The sequence below is a fragment of the Mobula hypostoma genome, chromosome 8 (assembly GCF_963921235.1).
Source record: "Mobula hypostoma chromosome 8, sMobHyp1.1, whole genome shotgun sequence".
Lineage (NCBI taxonomy): Eukaryota > Metazoa > Chordata > Chondrichthyes > Myliobatiformes > Myliobatidae > Mobula > Mobula hypostoma.
Genome location: NC_086104.1, coordinates 113,595,122 through 113,618,251, shown reverse-complemented (window position 1 = coordinate 113,618,251; position 23,130 = coordinate 113,595,122). Strand labels below are relative to the sequence as shown.

At 44.3% G+C, this 23,130-nt stretch overlaps 1 protein-coding gene across 1 annotated transcript in view; it reads left to right on the top strand.

Annotated features, from left to right (window-relative positions):
• Positions 1–23,130, top strand: part of tarbp1 (TAR (HIV-1) RNA binding protein 1) — a 400,954-nt gene that overhangs the window by 281,291 nt on the left and 96,533 nt on the right. The window contains 1 exon segment of the mRNA XM_063057295.1: positions 9,575–9,760. Coding sequence (XP_062913365.1) covers positions 9,575–9,760 — 186 coding nt within the window.

Genomic DNA, 23,130 nt, shown 5'->3' with positions numbered 1-23,130 from the left:
CAATACTCTTAGCATTGAAATATATACACCTCAGAAGATTTTTACCATCGCTCACAACCTTTCTATTTGTGGCTTTGCTTGAATGTTTAACATCATTTATTTTCACCCCAGCCCCACTCTCAGCTCTGGCACTCTGGTTCCCATCCCCCTGCAAATCTAGTTTAAAGCCTCCCCAATAGCACTAACAAACCTCCCTGAAAGGATATTGGTCCCCTTGAAGTTCAAGTGTAACCTGTCTCTCTTGTATAGGTCCCACCTGCCCCAGAAGAGGTCCCAATAATCCAGAAATCTGAAACCCTGCCCCCTACAGCAGTTCCTCAGCCACTTGTTCATCCTCCAGAGCATCTTATTCTTACCCTCACTGGCACGTAGCACAGGTAGCAATCCTGAGATTACCACCCTCGAGGTCCTGCTTTTCAACTTCCTACCAAGCTGTCTATACTCACTCTCCAGGACCTCCTCACTCTTCCTTGCTTTGTCATTGGTACCGATGTGCACCACGACATCTGGCTGATCACCCTCCCACTTCAGAATGTCATGCAAGCGATATATCAATTATATCAATATTATCAATAATATAACCCAAACAAGCAGGGAGAGAGAGAACTACTTACATCGCAGTTATTATTACAGAAAAGCCATTTTATATAACATACAAAGAAGCCATTTTCGACACCTCAGCAGCCAGTGTAACCAAGACCCAGTACACAAACTTTTATAGATGTGTGGTAGAGAGTTTACTGACTAGTTGCATTGAGACCTGGTCTGGAAGTGGTCTGAACAAACTGAAGTTCCTACAAGAAGCAGTAGATACGACCCAATCCACCCCACCATGGAGTACAGTCGCTGGAAAGCAGCATCCATCATCAAGGACACCGAGCATCCAGGCTATGCTCTCTTCTCGCTGCTCCCATTAGGAGGAAGGTACACGAGCCTCAAGAAATGCACTATCAGGCTCAAGAAGAGTTATTACCCCTCAATCATCAGACTCTTGAACCAGAGGGGCTAACTTTACTCACCCCATCACTGAACCGTTCCCACTCAGTTTCAAGTACTCTGCATCTCATGTTCTCGATATTTATTCCTTATCTATTTTTCTCTTTCTTTTTGTATTTGCACAGTTTTTTTTTGCACATTGGTTTGTGTTGGGTGCAGTCTTTCATTGATTCTATTGTGTTTCGTGTACTTACTGTGAATACCCTCAAGAAAATGAATCTCAGGGTCGTATATGGCAGCATATATGTACCTTGATAATAAATTTACTTTGAACTTTAATAAAGTAAATTATCTACTCAAGATATAACCTGATTGCATAAATTCTTCCTTTCTGTTTCCTTAAGTTAAATAACTTAAAGTTATTTAACCTATCACCCGGTGTTTTTCTCTCCCCTGCCCCCCCCCCCTTTTAAATCTACTCCAGCTGTTTTTTCTCTAGTCCTGCCTTCTCACCGTAAACTTTGACGCTTTTACTTATCAAGAACCTAAATGACTTGGCCTCCATAGCCCTCTTTAGCAATGAATTCCTCAAATTCACCACTCCCTGGTTAAAGAAATTCCTCCTCTTCTTTTACACAGGGAGTGGTGGGTCCCTGGAATGAGAACAGATTGAGGCTGATACAACAGGGACATTTCAGACCATAAGACGTAGGAGTAGGATTAAGGCATTCGTTCCTTTGACAAACACAATATGCTGCCTGGCGGGCTGTGCCTGTCGCTCAGATTTCCAGCATCTGCAGATTTTCTCTTGTTTGTGATTTGGTCCATTGAGTCTGTACTGCCATTCTATTATGGCTGATTTATTATCCATCTCAACCCAATTCTCTTGTCTTCACCCCGTAACCTGTGACTAACCAAGAACTATCAACCTCCACTTTAATTCTACCCAATGACTTGGCCTCCGCAGCCACCTGTGGCAGTGAATTCCATGCCCGCTCTATCTTTCAATATTTGATAGGTTTCAATGAGATTCTTCTTCTAAGCTCCAGTGAGTACAGACTCAGAACAATTGAACACTCCTCATGCATTAATGCATTCATTCCCAGATTGCTTTGTGAACCTCCCCTTGAATCTCCAATGCTGTCAGATCCTTTCTTTCATAAGAGGCCCAAAACTGTTCACATACTCACAAGTGTGGTCTGACCAATGCCTTATAAAGCCTCAGCATTACATCAACAGTGCCTATAAAAAGTAAACACCCCCTCTGGAAGTTTTCATGTTTTATTGTTTTACAATAATTGCAATTAATTTTGCTTTTTTGACACTGATCAACAGAAAAACTTTTGTGACAAAGAGAAAATAGATTTCTACAAAGAGATCTAAATTAATTGCAAGTATAAAACAAAAATAATGGTTTGCATAGGTATTTACCCTCTTCAAGTCAGTATTTAGTAGATGCACCTTTGGCAGCAATTACAACCTTGAGTCTGTGTGGATAGGTCTATCAGCTTTACACATCTGAACACTGCAATTTTTCCCCATTCTTTACAAAACTGCTCAAGCTCGTCAGATTGCCTGGGGATCGTGAGTGAACAGCCCTTTTCGAATCCATCCACAAATTCTCAATTGTATTGGGGTCTGGACTCTGACTTGGCCACATCAGGATACTAACTTTGTTGTTTTTAAGCTTTTCCTGTGTAGCTTTGGTTTTATGCTTGAGGTCGTTATCTTACTGGAAAACATATCTCCCAAGTTACAGTTCTCTTGCAGACTGCATCAGGTTTTCCTCCAGGATTTCCCTGTGTTTTACTACATTCATTTTACCCTCTACCTTCACAAGCCTTTCAGGGCGTGCTGCAGTGAAGCATGCCTACAGCATGATGTAGCCACCACCATGCTTCACGGTAGGGATGGTGTGTTTTTGATGATGTGTGGTGTTTGACTTACACCAACATAGTGTATAGTCTGATGGCCAAAAAGCTCAATTTTGATTTCATCAGACCATAGAACCTTCTTCCAGCTGACTTCAGAATCTCCCACATGCTTTCTGGCAAACTCTAGCTGAGATTTCATGTGAGTTTTTTTCAACAGTGGCTTTCTCTGCCACTTTCCCATAAAGCTGTGACTGGTGAAGCACTCAGGCAACAGTTATTGTATGTGCGGTCTCTCACATCTCAGCCACTGAAACTTGTAACTTCTCCAGAGTTGTCATAGGTCTCTTGGTGGCCTCCCTCACTAGCCCCTTCTTGCACGGTCACTCAGTTTTTGAGGACAGCCTGCTCTAGGCAGATTTAGAGCTGTGCCATATTCTATCCATTTCATGGTAATTAACTTAATTGTACTCCAAGGGATATTCAGTGACTTGGAAATTTTCTTGTATCAATCTCCTGACTTATGCTTTTCAATAACTTTTTTGCGGAGTTGCTTGGAGTGTTCTTTTGCCTTCATGCTGTAGTTTTTGCCAGGATACTGACTCACCAGCAGTTGGACCTTCCAGATACAGGTGTATTTTTACTACAATCTACTGAAACACCTTGACTCCTAAATAGATAGCGCTCTTAAAGATAGTGGAATCAAAGGTTATGGGGATAAGGCAGGAACTGCATACTGATTGTGGATGATCAGCCATGATCACAGTGAATGGCGGTGCTGGCTCGAAGGGCTGAATGGCCTACTCCTGAACCTATTGTCTGTTGCCTATTGACTGCAGATGGATGCTCTTCATTTAACTAATTATGTGACTTCATTTAACCATTGACTGCACCAATGATGACGACGACAAAGAGGGTGAATACTTAAGCAATCAATTATTTTGTGTTTTATATTTGTAATTAATTTAGACCACTTTGTAGAAATCTGTATATTCTATTCTGTTCTAGTAATCTTAAAATCAAAGCTTACCATTTGTCTTCCTTACCACTGACTAAACCTGTAAGTTAACTTTTAGGGAATCTATTGACATTTAATTGCATCTGATCTCATAAACACACCTTCTAGCTTGTACTACTCTCCCCCCTCCCCACCTTCTTATTTTGGCTTCTTCCCCATTCCTCTCCAATCCTGATGAATGGTGTCAGCCCAAAACGTCAGCTCTTTATTCCTCTCCAGAGATGTTGCCTGACCTGGTGAATTCTTCCACAATTTTGTGTTTGTTGCTGTATTTTCATCTGACATTTAGACTCAGTTGAAGATCAGACCCATTTTTCGCATTAACAGTTGTTGACTGGCCACTATAGGTAGAAAATCTGGACTGATTTTTGATGAACATTATTAAAAACGTTTTACAGAGATGTCCAGAACAGGTGGAGAAGGGGACAGCAGTGAAGTCAGAAGAAGCTTCTTGTCAATGACTCCAGTATACTCTCTCTAATGTGTTGGTATTGATTGTTTCCTATGTCTGAATATTGTCAATTGCTCAACTTACAAAAGTTTTCAGCCTCCAACCCTTTGTTCTCATAAATGCTCATTCAATTTAACTGAAAAAATTTCATTTGTGAATCACATGCTCCCAAATAAGCAGGGAAAATTGTAAAGCCTGAGAAACTAAAAATTCAATAACTGAGATGTCAACAGTTCAAAAGTAATCAGCCCCCTTTGCTCAGTACTTAGTTGAACTACTGCTCACCACTATTACAGCCAGTACTCATAAGTCTCTATTAGCTTTGCACAAAGTGATGGAGCAAGATTTGCCCATTCCTCCTTGCAAAATTGCTCAAGTTGTGCCAGATTAGTTGGGGGGCAGTGGTGAACAACAATATTGAGGTCTTACTGGAGACATTCAATCTGGATAACGTCAGAAATCTGACTGGGCCACTCAAGGACATTAATTTTCTTCACTTGAATCCACTCCATGTGTGCTTTGAGTCAGTGTCCTGCTGAAGACAAACTTCCTTCCCAGTTTAAGTTTTCTGGTAGAGACTAGTAGATTTTTATCCAGGACTCTCTGTATTTAGCAGCATTCATCTTCCCATCAGTCTTGACAAGATTTCCAGTCATTGCTGCTGAAACACATCTCCACCATAGTCTACAGTAGGAGTGGTGTTACCAGGCTGATGTGCAATATTAGGTTTACGTCACACATGCCACTGAGTGTTGTGGGGAAAAAGTTTCATTTTAGACTCATCTGACCACAAGACCTTTTTTCATATCTTTACGATATCTTGTAAGCGACACTTTGCAAAGTCTTGATGGCCAAGGATATGCCTTTTTTCTTTAGTCAGGGCTACTTCTTGCCAACCTTCCATAAAGCCCTTTTTGTGCAAGGCCCTAGAGATTGTGGAGCCATGAACTTCATCTCCAGTTGTAGCCACTGAGTTCTGCAGCTCACTCAGATTGACTGTGGGCATCACAGTTGCTTCTCTTACAAGTGACATTCTTATCCAGCACCAAAGTTCAGAAGAGTGGCCTGTCCTTTGCAGTCTGGCTGTGCTTTCATATTTTTCCACTTTTTCATGATAGACTTTATAAAGCACTGGCGAGGCCTCACTTGGAGTATTGCGAGCAGATTTGGGCCCCTTAGAAAGGATGTGCTGAAACTGGAGAGGGTTCAAAGGAGATACACAAAAATGATTCTAGGATTGAATGGCTTGCCATTTGAAGAGAATCAAACAATCAAGTCTCAAAATAGAATCATGGAGTTAGAACTTAATACTTCAGCACATTGTCCTGATTGGACAGCCCAGCCTGTTAGAGTCTTTGAGTAGGCAACACATTTTAATTTTCACTTCATTAGTCAGGGGAATCAATAAAACTATAATTAGACCACATTTGGATCAGGGTTTCGACCTGAAACGTTGACTATTTATTCATTTCCATAGATGTTGCCTGATGTGCTGAGTTCTTCCAGCATCTTAAGTATGCCGTTTTGGAGCTTTGTCTAGTCCTGATCACCTGATTATAGCAAGGATGTGTCAGCTTTAGAGAGATTGCATGGTAGCTGTTACAACGTCACTGACCGGGGTTCAATTCCTGCTGCTGTTTGTACATACTCCCTGCGACCATGTGAGTTCCCTCGGATGCTCTAGTTTCCTCCCTCATCCAAAGACATGCACGTTAGTAGGTTAATTGGTCCGATGGATGCAATGGATGGATGGATGGCACGCCTAGTTCGGTCAAAAGGGCCTGTTACAAGCTGAAGTTCTAAAGAAAATGAAAATAAAATAAATCAAATAGCGATCCCCTTTCCCTCTCCCCCATCTCCTTTTCCCTCCCCATTTCCTTTTCCCTCCCCATTTCCCTTTCCCCTCCCCATTGCCTTTTCCCTTCCCCCTCCCCATCTCCTTTTTTGCGTTTGTCTCCAAACGTTCATTATGTATGTGCGCGAGTGATATTTACTTCCCACTCCCTTTCATTCATAAAGTTTTATTGAGTATTGCTTTGTGATGATAGATTTTAAAGATTTAAACTTTAGCTTTATTTGTCAGATGTGCATCGAAACATCAAAGTTTATAGTGCAATGCATCAGTTGCGTCAACAACCAGCAGAGTGCGAGGATATGCTGCAACTGTCACCATGCCAACATAGCATGCCCACAACCTACCACTAGACGACTTTGGAATGAGTGCGGGAGGAAACCGGAGCATTCGAGTGAAGCTCCACAGAGGGAGAATGTACAAACTGCTTACGGGCAATGGTGGGAAGTGGGAATTGAACCCCGATCGCTGGCACTGTAAGATGTTACACTACTTGGCTGACCGTATTATTAATGTATGTAATATGTGTTTCCAGTTGGTATGATTTGGTATCAAATAGTGGCATCATCATGTGACTGCTGTCCTGGGTCTTCTAGATGGAAAGCCATGGCTGGTGCTGTGGAAAATACTGATGCCACCTTTCTACTATGGCTACATTGGACTGACTTTGGAAGGAGGTGCTTAAGGTGATGGCCAATTAAATATTGGTGAATATTGTTACTTTCATCATTCCTTTTATTGGTATCTTGTAGTTTTTAATGTGCCCAAATGCTGCACAATAGTTAGACTTTTCAAAGCAATATTGTAATATTTATCATCTTCCAATTTCTTTGGCACCATTCCTTTGATGATCTTCACCAGAATGTCAAACGTTTTGGAATTGTGACTGAGTTAGAAGAATGACAGTGCAAGTACAGTATAGCTTTAACCACGTTACACATGTAGGTGAACAAGTGTGACATCTGGTTACTGTGGCAAATAGTGGTAGGAGACTTGAGCCAAATTGAGATATTTTATGATATTTTACTAAAACTGCCAAGAGACATCTCTTCTCCTCCTTCCCTACAGTTAGAAGATACAAAAGCCTAAAAACATGCAGCATCAGGTTCAATGACACCTTTGAAACTGCTGTTGTAATACTATTGAACGGAGCTCTTCCATAATAAAATAGACTGTTGACCTCACAGTCTACCTTGTCATGGCCATGAGCTTTATTGTCTACCTGCACTGCACTTTCTCTGTTACTGTGGCACTTTGTTCTGCGTTCTGTTACTGCTTTTCCCTTGTACTATCTCAGTGTACTGATGTGGTGAAATGATCTGTATGAGTGGAATTCTTCCCTGTATGATGAAGAGGGAAGAACAGTCCTCAGGAAAGACTGTTGGTGACTGTGGAGACCAATTCTGGATTTGCAGACTCTGGAGCAGTAGGGATATGGGATGCGGACACTTGGGTAGTAGGCTCCTTCCTGCATCTCCTCCTCAGCAGTCGCTCTTCCAGATTCCTCTAAATTCTTGGTTCCTCCATGGATCAGCACTCTCTAGTGTTCTCTGTCACAAGTCAGCTGCTGCCACTGATTGCCCTCGATATTTGCCTGAGAGAACTACTGCTTAAGTTGGTCTTTGTATCTCTTGCATGGGACACCGCAATTTCTCTTGCCCTGAGATAGTTCTCCATAGAGTACTGTTTTCAGTAACCTGGAGTTGTCCATGTGAGACACGTGGCCTGACCAGCAGAGCTGCCTGAGCAGCAAAGTGGCTTCAATGCTTGGAAGTTGAGCTTTCTCCAGGACTTCGTTGTGGAAACATGATCCTGCCAGCTGATACCCATAATGGAGTGGAGGCAGCACTGATGGAAGTGCTTGAGCAACCGGATTTGCTTGTGGTACAAGACCCAGGCATTGGAGCCATAAAGCAATGTTGTGATGATGGCAGCTCCGGACACCTGGATTTTTATGGACAGACGCAACTGGTGGTTCTTCCACACACATTTCTGGAGATGCCCGAAGGCACTGCTGGCTCTGGTGAGTTGATTGTCAACATCCCTTACTACCGTGGCATCGTTGAGGATGATGCTGCCCAGATAGGTGTACTGCTCAACCGTAGTGAGAGAGCGGTAATAAATGGAGATCCGAGGTGGGTTGTAAACACCACAAGGGAGCTTCTGATGGAGGATCATTGTTTTCTTCAGACTGACCATTAACCTGAAAGCCTTTACAGCCTTGACGAACTGAGTGACTGTAGCCTGTAGCACAGTCTCTCTGTGTATGTGAGAAGAGCCTTGGTAAATGTGACAGTAATAAACCAAATTACCAATTAGCAAGAATTTTGCCTCATGCCAATGTCATTTATTTGCATATTAGGATACAAAATTTAATGATTGACACAGGAAGCATTTAACCGCTGTGATTCAGCTGGGCTTTACTGCGCTCAAACAGTAGCTGCAGTCTTGCTTGTTTGTGTTACTTCCTTGTCCCCCTTTTCATCAATCCACAACCTAACTTATCATGTCAATCACTGACTCTATACACTTCTGAGTTTAAATTTAATTAAAAAAATGTTTCTCTGCTTTTGGTAATAAATCACCTGCACTCAGTCTAAAAACTGCATTTCATTCTAAACCTTCATCTAAGGGAAACAACTCATTTCCATCTCCTATCACTTCACATCAAATCGCTTCTTAACTTCCCCTTTTCCAGTAAAAATAATTCCAGGTTTATTTAGTTTTTTTCCTGTATAGATTCCTAGTAATTATTGCTTTTAAGAAATGGAAGGAGAATTTTGCCATGCTATTTTAAAAACTGAATTTTTTTTTAGAAGTAATGCCACATATCTTCTTTGGATAATTGGAACATGTAACCCAGCTGATTCTAGCCTAGGGTAAAATTACAAGACAGTGGAACACAGCGGCAAAGCTTAGGTAGTTAATTTTATATGCACACTGCTTAATCAAGCACTCAGAAAGTCTCATGACCTTGAAAAGAAGTGCCAACATTGAGAAAATATGATATAAATTATAATTTAATTATTCAGCATTAATATCTGGATACAGGACAGCAAATCTATCACGCTTATAAACAATTCCTCATACATTTTTGTCAAATTCTCTAGTTCAGTACTCCAGGGTAAAAAAGCTGGAGGAACTCAGCAAGTCAGGCAGCGTCTATGGAGAGGAGGAAAGGAATAGAGCCAACTTTTCAGGCCGAGACCCTTCATTAGCCCAAAATGTCAATTTTTATTCCCCTCCTGAGGATTTCCAGCCTCGCAGAATCTCTTGTGTTTATCGATGCTCTAGGTCTTTGACAATTGTTCAAATTAATCCCAAATTCAAATACTCGTAGTGCTGATTAAATGCATCATTTTCAGTGTAGCATGGACATGAAGTTAATCAATGGCCAAAATATAAATCCAAAAATATTAATTAGAAATGTTGGAAATGCTTTTCAGGTTGTTGCCTGGATCAAGTTGCTGAATGGACAGATGTACAAAAGAAGATAATGCCTTGGAAAACTAGCATCCCAGACCAAGATGTGGAGTTGCTCCATCAGGAGAGAGCCGCCATACCTGGAAGGTCATCTGGCAATAGCCTGATTGTAGTGGCATCTTTAATTGATAAGACAACTAACCTGGGAGGTAATGTTTCTGGATTTTAAGATTTTTTTGTGGTGTGTTTCAGCGTTAGCACCTTCAGTGTATTTAATAGGATGAGCATAAAGTGGGAGTAAATGAGAAAGGTGTAAAATAACTTACAAGGTCATAATTCCACATTTTTGCCTATTGGTTGGAACTTTTTCATACCTGACCACAGATGTCCCATATAGTCTTCGACCACAGAGTGGAGACTTAGACATATTACGCAATCTAAGTGTCATTGGCAGGCCAGTAGCTATTGCCCAGGAGGAGACAGTGGTGAGCCAGCACTTCCTCGGCAAAAGTTTTCCTGGAAGGTTCCTGTTCGTCCCAGGGTTTATGCTCAGGAATGATAAGAGACTGTTGGTAAGTTTCCACGTGATACAAAATGGAGGAATCCTGCAGGTTGTTGTGTTTCTCCGCTACCTTTGTCCTTCATTGTGTTAGTGAGCTGTTCTTAGGGTGGTCCAGGCAAGTAACTCTCATGTTTTAGAACATAGAACATAGAAATCTACAGCACATTACAAGCCCTTCAGCCCATAATGTTGTGTCGACCATGAAACTGCCTAGAATTTCCGTAGCGCATAGCCCTCTATTTTTCTAAGCTCCATGTACCTATCTAAGAGTCTCATAAAAGACCCTATTGTATCTGCTTTCCCCACTGCTGCCGACAAAGCATTCCACACACCCACCACTCTCTGTGTGAAAAACTTACCTCTGACATTCCCCCCGTACCTATTTTCAAGCACCTTGAAACTGTGCCCTCTCGTGCTAGCCATTTCAGCCCTGGGAAAAAGCCTTTGGCTATCAACATGATCAATGTCTCTCATCATCTTATTCACCTCTATCATATCACCTCTCATCCTGTGTTGCTCCGAGGAGAAAAAGCCAAGTACACTGAATTGTTACGTACCCCGTAACTGGGTTGCCAAACCAGCAGAAATGGATCACTCAGTTGGAGTCTGGAGTACTAGAACTAAGAAAGTTTTATTAAAGAAATAAGCAACACAGTAATCGAAAGGATAATAAATGCAACAGTTCAGCAATGATAACCACTCATGTGCACAGAATTAAGATAACAGCATCAATCAAGCTCTATCGTTGTCTAGGGGTAAATGACCAAATTTCAAAATGACTCAAAGTTCAGTCCAGTTCAGTTCACAGTAATCGTTGCCATGGTGATGGACAACGTGGGGGAAGAGAGAGATAGAACAGGAACAACTGATCATTCAGAACAGCTTCACTCACAGACCGGCAAGATTGCTCACAAGCAACTTTTGGGCGGGTCCTTGGTGATGTCACCTGAGGTCACCGACTGTGACCCCTCCTCCAGATGTGGTCGATCCTCTGCAGCGAACCCGGCACCCAGGCAAGGGCGGACACACACCGGGTTCCCGCTGATCGTACCTTTCCACCCTGGTCGTTGTCTGGTACTTCTCACCCACTCGTGAGAGGCGCACCGCTTCCAGGGTCTCGTTACCTCGGGTGGCGTGTGTCCTGCCTTAGCGAACCTGTCCCTTTTTATCCCCCTGCTGGGGCATCGCCCGTCCACCACTTCAAACAGTTTAGGGTTCAAAGGGGGAGCCGCTCCAGACAGCTCTCTTTCTCCCACGTCCCTTCACTACACATCTCCAGACGCTGCTCCATTGTTCCTTATCTCTCCTTCCCCTGAGGGCAGGTGGCAGACCACTTGCTGATGTCACTGATGCTAACCCAGGCCAGCAAACATCTTAATTTTATGTGTATTCTCGTCACACTTCCCCCCTTTTAAGGATTTTTACCGGGAGGTAAAAATTACAAACATGCATACATTATTTGATACATACACAAATATACATCTTTAACAGCTATTTGGCTAACACAGCGAGTTTGAAGCTGTCCACACCTTGACAGACAGTCATCACATTTTCTGTTCCTTTTACACGTGTTATTAATAATTCCTTAGACCAGGCTCCAACTCAGCAAACTTCATAGTGGCCAAAAACACTGATGAATTGCGACCAGTGTAACCTCTCATTTGGTTTTGTCCCGGACCACAATAACAAGGGTCGTCCCATACCGACTCAGTTTTCTCTCGCAAGGGCTTAGTAGGAGGGGGACGGGTATTGACCGCAGAGTTATTGCAAAACTTCCTGCAGTACCTCACCATCTCCAAGAGCCTTCTAAGGGCCCTCTTGTCTGTCGGGGTTGGGAGGTCAGCGATAGCCTGCACTGTAGCTTGCATCACTGCCAGCTGCCCCTGTGTCACCACAATTCCCAGGTAAGTGACCCTCGTGTGGCCGAATTCATTTTTTTCAAGGTTCACTATCAAACTGGCTTCAGACAGCCGTATTAAATTGCCAATACACACCTCTGTGTTCATCAGCCCTTTAGTCACTGAATTACTCAATATATATGAGTGTTCTTTACTAGGCTGCCCCATTGTAACAGACATAACCCAACGTTCCAGTTCTTTGCATTTCCTCGGGACAATCAAACACACAGGTGCGAGTCGTTTAATTACTTCTTCTGAAGATTCGCTTTGTTCGGGGATTAAGGGAGAGACCTTATCAGTAGACCTGGCCAAAACAATAGCCTTCTCCCATCTGACCGATCCCATCCTAATCTTTTCAAAATGGTTTTTTCCTCTTATCAGGGGGCCCCTAGCTTCATTGATTTCCACGCTAACACCGACTAGGTTTGTTAGCATATCAAAAGCCGGTGACAGTCTCAGTTCGCGTCGGTCATGATCAATAACATTCTTCCCCCTGGGCAGCCGGTAAATCTCTTTCATGATTCCACCAACTGTTTCCTCCAGCACCGCAAAATTTCCACCGGGGGGTACCTCGTGGGCCATGTTAAAAACCTCATCCCCATAACTCTTTTGCACCACCCCCCACTCCTCATCTGCGGATACTGTCCTTGATTTCCCTTTCTTCCTTAGCACTTCCTCATCCGCACAATAGCCTACTAGTTCCCTTGTCAAGGCTGTGTCAGAGAGAGCTGTCTCGGCAAAAACCATCAGCCCCTCGCCTCGCTCCTGCGTCTGCACAAATTCTTTCCTGGCTACTGCTACATCCGTCCCAGCTCCCTCACTACCTCTTGTCTCACTACACCCCGTCTCATACAAGGTTGGCAGAAATGTTTCAGCTAAATTCATGTCGGCCTCTGCAGCTTTCCTCGCCATCCGCCGAGTTACTGCGCAAACGGGATAAACCTGCGAGTCCACGGGCGGGGCCTCCATGCTGGCAGGCTGACTTGTCAGCCTCACGGCGGGGAACACGATTCCCCCGGCGAGGTCATTACCGAGCAAGACTTCCACGTCTTTCATCGGTAATTCGGACCTCACCCCGATCGTGACTAGTCCAGAGACCAGGTTGCTCTGTAAGTGTATCTGGTGCAAAGGGACTGACTCTGTCCCTTCCCCAACACCTTTGACCTCTACCTCCCCAGTCTGGGTCTCTGAGCTAAACTCTAATACACTCTTCAGTATTAGTGACTGACACGCTCCCGTGTCTCTCCAGATCCGCACTGGAACTGGTTTTAACCTCTCCTTCACTGACACCAATCCGGCCGAGATAAACCTCTCGCGCCCTTCCTGGACTTTTTCAGACCTGTCCTTCCCTAGCGGTTCGCTTAACAGCTCAATACAGCCATTCAACATTGCCGTTTTTCCTTTTCCCGTCTCCTTCTTTGGGGCAAAGCACCTGGACGCAAAGTGTCCGACTTTCCCACAATTATAACAGACGACCCCAGGAGACTTCCGACCAGACTGCTCCCGGTCTACCTTATCCTTTTCACTAGTCCCCGGCTTACTTTCTGACTTTTCCGGCGGACTCTCCCCGCCGTCCTGACTACCCTTCTGGTAGCCTTTACTCGGGGCAAACTTCATTTTATGCGTCAACGCATACTCATCCGCTAACTTAGCAGTTGCGGCTAACGTGGCTGCCTCTTTCTCATCGAGGTAGGGTCTCATACCCTCAGGGACACAACCTTTAAACTGCTCAATCAGGATCAGTTGTAGCAGTCTGTCATAATCCCCCTCTACCCCCTTCGAGGCGCACCAACGCTCACAATATGTTTGCATCTCACGGGCAAACTCCAAATACGTGCGGTCCCACTGCTTCCTCGCATTCCGGAACCTCTGCCGGTATGCCTCCGGGACCAACTCATAAATCCTGAGGATGGCCTCTTTCACCACCTCATACCTCTGGGCATCTTCCGCGGACAAAGCTGAGTAAGCTTCTTGGGCCTTCCCTTTCAGTACACTCTGAAGTAAAACAACCCACTTATCCCTCGGCCAGTCCTGACTTATAGCCACTTTTTCGAAGTGGAGAAAGTACCGATCCACGTCGGTATCGTCAAATGGGGGAACCAGCCTAACCTCCTGGGTCGCCCGGAACCCTCCACCTTGGTTCGGCACGAGCCCCTGCTCGGCCCTTATCTTTAACTTCTCCAGCTCAAATTCCCTTTCCCTCTGTTTCCCTCTCTCTTCTTGCTCCCATTGTCTCTCCTTCTCCTCTCTCTCTAACTGTCTCTCTCTCTCTTTCTCTTCTCTTTCCAACTGTCGTACCCGGAACTCGTGCTCGAGTCTCAGTTTTTCAAGCTGTACCTGTACCGCGTCTCCAGCAGGTTTTTCAATAGACACCACCCCCAGCTCACCTTGGGGAAACACACCTTTAGATACATAGTGCTCTACAATAGCTCTGTGTATCTCCTCTCTCCTCATTGTCGACTTCACCTTAGCAAGATTCAACCGTTTGGCCACAGCTATCAATTCCGATTTCCTGGCATTCTCTGATGCCTCCAAGGTCGGTGCCTTTATAAATTCCTCAGCCTCCATTTCTGCTGTTTGTCTTTTCTTTCTTTCGGGAATTTTAACCCAATGAATTTACTCCGTCCCAAACTTAGCGTTCAAAATCGCGGACGAGAACCCCACTTATGTTACGTACCCCGTAACTGGGTTGCCAAACCAGCAGAAATGGATCACTCAGTTGGAGTCTGGAGTACTAGAACTAAGAAAGTTTTATTAAAGAAATAAGCAACACAGTAATCGAAAGGATAATAAATGCAACAGTTCAGCAATGATAACCACTCATGTGCACAGAATTAAGATAACAGCATCAATCAAGCTCGATTGTTGTCTACGGGTAAATGACCAAATTTCAAAATGACTCAAAGTTCAGTCCAGTTCAGTTCGCAGTAATCGTTGCCATGGCGATGGACAACGTGGGGGAAGAGAGAGATAGAACAGGAACAACTGATCATTCAGAACGGCTTCACTCACAGACCGGCGAGATTGCTCACAAGCAACTTTTGGGCGGGTCCTTGGTGATGTCACCTGAGGTCACCGACTGTGACCCCTCCTCCAGATGTGGTCGATCCTCTGCAGCGAACCCGGCACCCAGGCAAGGGCGGACACACACCGGGTTCCCGCTGATCGTACCTTTCCACCCTGGTCGTTGTCTGGTACTTCTCACCCACTCGTGAGAGGCGCACCGCTTCCAGGGTCTCGTTACCTTGGGTGGCGTGTGTCCTGCCTTAGCGAACCTGTCCCTTTTTATCCCCTTGCTGGGGCATCGCCCGTCCACCACTTCAAACAGTTCAGGGTTCAAAGGGGGAGCCGCTCCAGACAGCTCTCTTTCTCCCACGTCCCTTCACTACACATCTCCAGACGCTGCTCCATTGTTCCTTATCTCTCCTTCCCCTGAGGGCAGGTGGCAGACCAACTGCTGATGCCACTGATGCTAACCCAGGCCAGCAAACATCTTAATTTTATGTGTATTCTCGTCACAGAATCTAATGCTCCCCAATACAGGCAACATCCTTGTAAAGTTCCTCTGCACTCTCTCTATAGTATCCACGTCCTTCCTGTAGTGAGGTGACCAGAACTGAACACAGTACTCCAAATGGGTTCTGACCAAGGTCTTATATAGCTGTAACATTACCTCACAGCTCTTAAACTCAGTCCCACAGTTGATAGATGCCAACACACTATGCACCTTCTTAACAACACTGTCAACCTACGCAGCAGCTTTGAGTGTCCTATGGACATGGATCCCAAGATCTCACTGATCCTCCACACTGCCAAGAATCTTGCCATTAATATTATACTCTGTCTTTAAATTTGACCTATCAAAATTGAACCACTTCACACTTATCTGGGTCGAAGTCCATCCACCTCTTCTTAGCCCTGTTCTGAATCCTATCAATGTCCCGCGGTAACTTCTGACGACCCTTCAGACTATCCACAACACCCCCAACCTTTTGTGTTATCAGAAAACTTACTAACCCACCCTTCTACTTCTTCATCCAGGTCATTTATAAAAACCACAAAGTGGAAGGTCCCAGAGCAGATCCCTGTGGAACACCACTGGTCACCGCCCCCCTGCAGAACATGACCCGTCTACAACCATCCTTTGCCTTCTGTGGGCAAGACAATTCTGGATTCACAAAGGAAGGTCTCCTTGGATCCCATGCCTCCTTAATTTCTAAATGAGCCCTGCATGGGGAACCTTCTCAGATGCCTTACTGAAATCTATATACTGCTCTACCTTCATCAATGTGTTTAGTCACATTCTCAAAAATTCAATCAGGCTTGTAAGGCACTACCTGCCTTTGATAAAGCCATGCTGACTATCCCTAATCACATTATGTCTCTCCAAATACTTATAAATCCTGCCTGTCAGGATCTTCTCCATCAACTTACCAACCACTGAAGTAAGACGCGCTGGTCTATAATTTCCCGGGTTATCTCTACTCCCTTTCTTGAATAAGGGAATGACATTTGCAACCCTCCAATCCTCCAGTACTTCTCCCTTCCTACTGATGATGCAAAGATCAATGCCAGAGGCTCATCATTCTCCTCCCTCACTTCCCACAGTAGCCTGGTCCTGGTGACTTATCTAACTTCACAAACAAGACCGAAATGTTGACTGTACTTTTTACTGTAGATGCTGCCTGGCCTGCTGAGTTCTTCCAGCATTTTGTGTGTGTTGCTCGCTTATCTAACTTAAAGCTTTTCAAAAGCTCCAGCACATCGTCTTTCTTGATGTCTATTTGCTCAATCGTTTCAGTCTGCTGTTACTCATCCCCACAGTCAGCAAGGTCCTTTTCCCTGGTGAATACTGAAGCAAAGTATTCACGATATACCTCCGTTACCTCCTCCGACTCCATGCACATATTTCCACTATTGCACCTGATTGGTCCTATTCTCACACGGCTCATTCTCTTTCTCTTCACATACATGTAGAATGCCTTGGGGTTTTCCTTAATCCTGCTGGCCAAGGCCTTCTCATGGTCCCTTCTAGCTCTCCTAATTTCATTCTTAAGCTCCTTCCTGGCAACCTTGTAATTATCTAAAACTCTATCAGCACCGTTTCTTGAATCTTTCGTAAGCTTTTCTTCTTCACTTAATTTTCCACATCGTTTGTACACTATGGTTCTTTTACCCTACCATCCTTTCCCTGCTTCAAAGGAACATACCTATGCCGGACACCATGCAAATGTTTAAACATTTAAAGTGGGAGTTGATAGGGTTTTGATTAGTAGGGTGTCAAAAATTACAGGGAGAAGGCAGGAGATTGGGTTTGAGAGGGGTTATAAATCAGCCATGAAGGAATGGAGGAGCAGACACGATCGGCCAAATGGCCCGATGTTTCTCCTATGTTTTATGGTCCAGCCACGTTTAGTTTTGAGCCCCAGCATAAATGCTGCCAAGGTTAAAAGACGGTATGTGCTATTTCTACAAACCTATAAATTCAAGAGATATGCTAATTAAACAGAAAGCAGAGACCAAGTAGCTAATGACTCCTTCTGTAGTCTAAAATCAATATTTTAATGATCTATATCTGTTTTTCTGTTATCTTAGTTTTGATAAGCATATACTGTATAATCAAAGCATCAACTGTTACTAAAGTGTAAGTGTATGTTTATTATGTTGCATTTTTAATTAGCGATATTCCTTGTGACCACATGGTTCAGAAGTTACTGTTTTCGCACATGAAATAGGCAACTAAAACCTAGTTTTGTATCTACTGTTCCCTCTAAACTGCATAAGTTCACAGCCACACAGTAACTGCAATGCTCCCACACACATAGCTTTTGCTGCTGCGCAGCTGGAATACAGACAAATGAGAAAAAGTTTACAAAAGGTGAAAGATTTTCTTTGTTGTACTGTATTTCATTATAGAAAACATAGAAAATAGGTGCAGGAGTAGGCCATTCGGCCCTTCGAGCCTGCACCGCCATTTATTATGATCATGGCTGATCATCCAACTCAACCCTGTACCAGCCTTCCCTCCATACCCTCTGATCCCCCTAGCCACAAGGGCCATATCTAACTCCCTCTTAAATATAGCCAATGAACTGACCTCAACTGTTTCCTGTGGCAGAGAATTCCACAGATTCACCACTCTCTGTGTGAAGAAGGTTTTCCTAATCTCAGTCCTAAAAGGCTTCGCCTTTATCCTCAAACTGTGACCCCTCGTTCTGGACTTCCCCAACATAGGGAACAATCTTCCTGCATCTAGCCTGTCCAATCCCTTTAGGATTTTATACGTTTCAATCAGATCCCCCCTCAATCTTCTAAATTCCAACAAGTACAAGCCTAGTTCATCCAGTCTTTCTTCATATGAAAGTCCTGCCATCCCAGGAATCAATCTGGTGAACCTTCTTTGTACTCCCTCTATGGCAAAGATGTCTTTCCTCAGATTAGGGGACCAAAACTGCACACAATACTCCAGGTGTGGTCTCACCAAGGCCTTGTACAACTGCAGTAGTACCTCCCTGTTCCTGTACTCGAATCCTCTTGCTATAAATGCCAGCATACCATTCGCCTTTTTCACCGCCTGCTGTACCTGCATGCCCACTTTCAATGACTGGTGTATAATGACACCCAGGTCTCGTTGCACCTCTCCTTTTCTTAATCGGCCACCATTCAGATAATAATCTGTTTTCCTGTTCTTGCCACCAAAGTGGATAACTTCACATTTATCCACATTAAATTGCATCTGCCATGAATTTGCCCACTCACCCAACCTATCCAAGTCACCCTGCATCCTCTCAGCATCCTCCTCACAGCTAACACTGCCGCCCAGCTTCGTGTCATCCGCAAACTTGGAGATTATACTCTTCCATTAATAAATGAAATCAGAGATTTTCGAGGAAGTTACCAGGAAAGTTGACAAAGACAAGGCAGTTGACAGGGTTCTGCATGGGAGGTTGGTCAGGAAGGTTCAATCACTCGGCATTCAAGTTGAGGTAGTAAATTGGATTAGACACTGGCTTTGTGGGAGATTCCATTAGGTGGTATTTGATGGCTGTGTCTCTGACTGGAGACCTGTGATTAGTGGAGTGCTGCTGGGATTGATGCTGGGTCTATTGTTGTTTCTCATCTATATTAACTATCTGGATGATAATGTGGTTAACTAGATCAGCAGATTTGCAAATGACACCAAGATTGGGGGTGTAGTTTTTTTTTAATTTATTCATTTCTGGGATGTGGGTGTTGCCAGCATTTATTGCCCATCCCTAGTTGCCCTTGAGAAGGTGGTGATGAGCTGCCTTCGTGAACTGCTGTAGTCCCTGAGGTGTAGGTACACCCACAGTGCTGTTAGGGAGGGAATTACATGATCTTGACCCAGTGACAATGAAGGAATGGTTTTATGTTTCCAAATCAGGATGGTGAGTGACTTGGAGGGGGATTTCCAAGTGGTGGTGTTCCCAGGTATCTGCTGTTCTTGTCCTTCTAGACGGTAGTGGTTGTGGGTCTGGAAGGTACTGCCTTCGGAACTTTGGTGTGTTGTCGCAGTGTATCTTACAGATAATACACACTGCTGCAACTCTTTGTCGATGGTGGAGGGATTGGATGCTTGTGGAAGGGGTACCAATCAAGTGGACTGCCTTGTACTGGATGGTGTCAAGCTTCTGTGTAAATGGAGTGTAAATGGAGCTGCACTCATCCAGGCGAGTGATGAGTATTCCGTTACACTCCTGACCCGAGCCTTGTAGATGGTGGACAGGCTTTGGGGAGTCAAGAGGTGAGTTACACCTGTAGTCTGTAGTTGGGAAAATGCTTGAAGCTGTCATTAGGGAAGAAATAGTGAAACATTTAGAAAGGAGTGGTTCCATTAGACGGACGCAGCATGGATTCAGAAAGGGCAGGTCCTGTTTGACAAACTTACTGGAGTTCTTTGAGGACATAATGAGTGCAGTGGATAGAGGGGAACAGGTGGATGTCGTATACTTGGATTTCCAGAAGGCGTTCGATAAGGTGCCGCACCAGATTCTTATAAATAAGATACGGACGCATGGAGTCGGAGGAAGTGTATTGGCATGGGTAGTGGATTAGTTAACCAACAGAAGGCAGAGAGTTGGTATAAATGGGTGTTTCTCTGGTTGGCAGTCAGTGGTGAGTGGGCTGCCGCAGGGGTCGGTGCTGGGCCCGCAGCTGTATACTGTTTACATTGATGATTTGGAAAAGGGGACTGAGTGTAGCGTAGCAAAATTTGCTGATGACACTAAACTGAGTGGAAAAGCAAATTCTACAGAGGATATGGAGAGTCTGTAGAGGGATATAGATAGGTTAAGTGAGTGGGCCAAGGTCTGGCAGATGGAATACAACGTTGGTAAATGCGAGACCATCCACTTCGGAAGAAATAATAGAAGAGCAGATTACTGTTTAAATGGTGAAAGATTGCAGCATGCTGTTGTGTAGAGGGACTTGGGAGTGCTTGTGCATGAATCGCAAAAAGTTGGCTTGCAGGTACAACAGGTTATTAAGAAGGCAAATGGAATGTTGGCCATCATTGCTAGAGGGATTGAATTCAAGTGCAGAGAGGTCATGCTGCAACTATACAGGGTACTGGTGAGGCTGCACCTGGAGTATTGTGTGCAGTTCTGGTCTCCATACTTGAGGAAGGATATACTGGCTTTGGAGGCAGTACAGAGGAGGTTCACCAGGTTAATTCCAAGGATGAAGGGGTTAATTTATGAGGAGAGATTGAGTCGCCTGGGACTATACTCTCTGGAGTTCAGAAGAATGAGAGGGGATCTTATAGAAACATACAAAATTTTGAAAGGATAGATAAGATAGAAGTAGGAAAGTTGTTTCCATTGGTAGGTGAGACTAGAACTAGGGGACATTGCCTCAAGATTCAGGGGAGAAGATTTAGGACGGAGATGAGGAGAAACAGTTTTTCCCAGAGGGTGATGAATCTGTGGAATTCTCTGCCCAGGGAAGCAGTTGAGGCTTCTTCACTAAATATATTTAAGATACAGTTAGATTGATTTTTATGTAGTAGGGGAATTAAGGGTTTTGGGGAAAAGGTAGTGTTACGTACCCCGTAACTGGGTTGCCAAACCAGCAGAAATGGATCACTCAGTTGGAGTCTGGATTACTAGAACTAAGAAAGTTTTATTAAAGAAACAAGCAACACAGTGATCGAAAGGATAATAAATGCAACAGTTCAGCAATGATAAACACACATGTGCACAGAATTAAGATAACAGCATCAATCAAGCTCTATCGTTGTCTAGGGGTAAATGACCAAATTTCAAAGTGACACAAAAGTTCAGTCCAATTTAGTTCAGTTCGCAGCAATCGTTGCCATGGCGATGGACAACGTGGGGGGAGGGAGAGAGAGAACGAGAACGACTGATCATTCAGAAACGGCTTCCACTCACAGACCGGCGATATTGCTCACAAGCAGCTTTCGAGCGGGTCCTTTGTGATGTCACCTGAGGTCACCGACTGTGACCCCTCCTCCAGATGCGGTCGATCCTCTGCAGTGAACCTGGCACCCAAGCGAGGGTGGACACACACCGGGTTCCCGCTGATCGTACCTTTCCACCCTGTGCGTTTAAGGTCCGGTTCTTCCCACCAACTCGTGAGAGGCGCACTGCTTCCAGGGTCTTGTTACCTCGGGTGTCGTGTGTGTCCTGCCTTAGCGAACCTGTCCCTTTTTATCCCCCTGCTGGGGTATCGCCTGTCCATCACTTCAAACAGTTCAGGGTTCAAAGGGGGAGCCGCTCTAGACAGCTCTCTCTCCTGTCCCTTCATTACACATCTCCAGATGCTGCTTCATTGTTCCTTATCTCTCCTTCCCCTGAGGACAGGTGGCAGACCAACTGCTGATGCCACTGATGCTAACCCAGGCCAGCAAACATCTTAATTTTATGTGTATTCTCGTCACAGTAGATAGATGGAACTGAGTTTATGGACAGATCAGCCATGATCTAATTGAATGGCGGGGCAGGCTTGATGGGCCGGATGACCTACTCCTGCTCCTATTTCTTATGTTCTTATGTACACACCGCAGGATATCTAGCCTTTGACCTGATCTGGTAGCCTCGGTGTTTAAATGGCTAGACCAGTTCAGTTTCCTGTCCATGGTAACCCCCAGGATATTGATAGGGGATGCAGTGATGGTGATGCCACTGAATGTCAAGGGATGATGATTAGAGCCTCTCTTGTTGGAGACCGTCAATTCCTGGCACTAGGATAGCTCAAATGTTATTACTTCCATTACTTTGCGATTGAGAGTATGCTGATCGGGCAGTAATTGGCTGGGTTGGACTTGTCCTGTTTCTTGTGTACAGGACATACCTGGGCAATTTTCCACGTTGCTGGGTAGATGCCGATGTTGTAGCTGTACTGGAACAGCATGGGTAGTGGCGTGGCAAGTTCTGGAGCACAAGTCTTCAGGACTATTGCCGGGATTTTTTCTGCGCTCATTGCCTTTGCAGTATCCAGTGCTGTCAGTGGACAGCAAGATTATCAGATCTTGCAACGGGATCTGAAATAGTTGGAAAAATGGGTTGAAAATGCCAGATGAAATTTAATACAGGCAAGTGTGAGGTGTTGTACCTTGGTAAGACCAACGAGGGTAGGTCTTACACAGTGAACAATAAGGCACTGAGGGGTGCAGTAGCACAAAGGGATCTGGGAGTACAGGTCCATAGTTCATTGAAAGTGGTGTCACAGGTAGATAGGGTTGTAAAGAAAGCCTTCATAAATCAAAGCATTGAGTACAGGAGATTGGATGTTATGTTGAAGTTGTATAAGACATTGGTGAGGCCCAAGTTGGAGTATTGTGTGTAGTTTAGTCACCTACTACAGAAAATATGTAAGTAAGGTTGAAAGAGTACTGAGAAAATTGACAAAGATGTTGCGGGGTGTGGAAGACATGAGTTACAAGGAAAGATTGATTAGTTTAGAGCTCTATTCCTTGGAACGCAGAATGTTGGAAGGAGATTTGATAGAAATATAAAAGATTGTGAGGAGTATCAATAGGGTAAATGCAAGCAGGCTTTTACCTCTGAGGTTGGGTGGGACTACAACTAGAAGTCATGGGTTATGGGTAGAAGGTGAAAAGTTTAAGGAGAACATGATG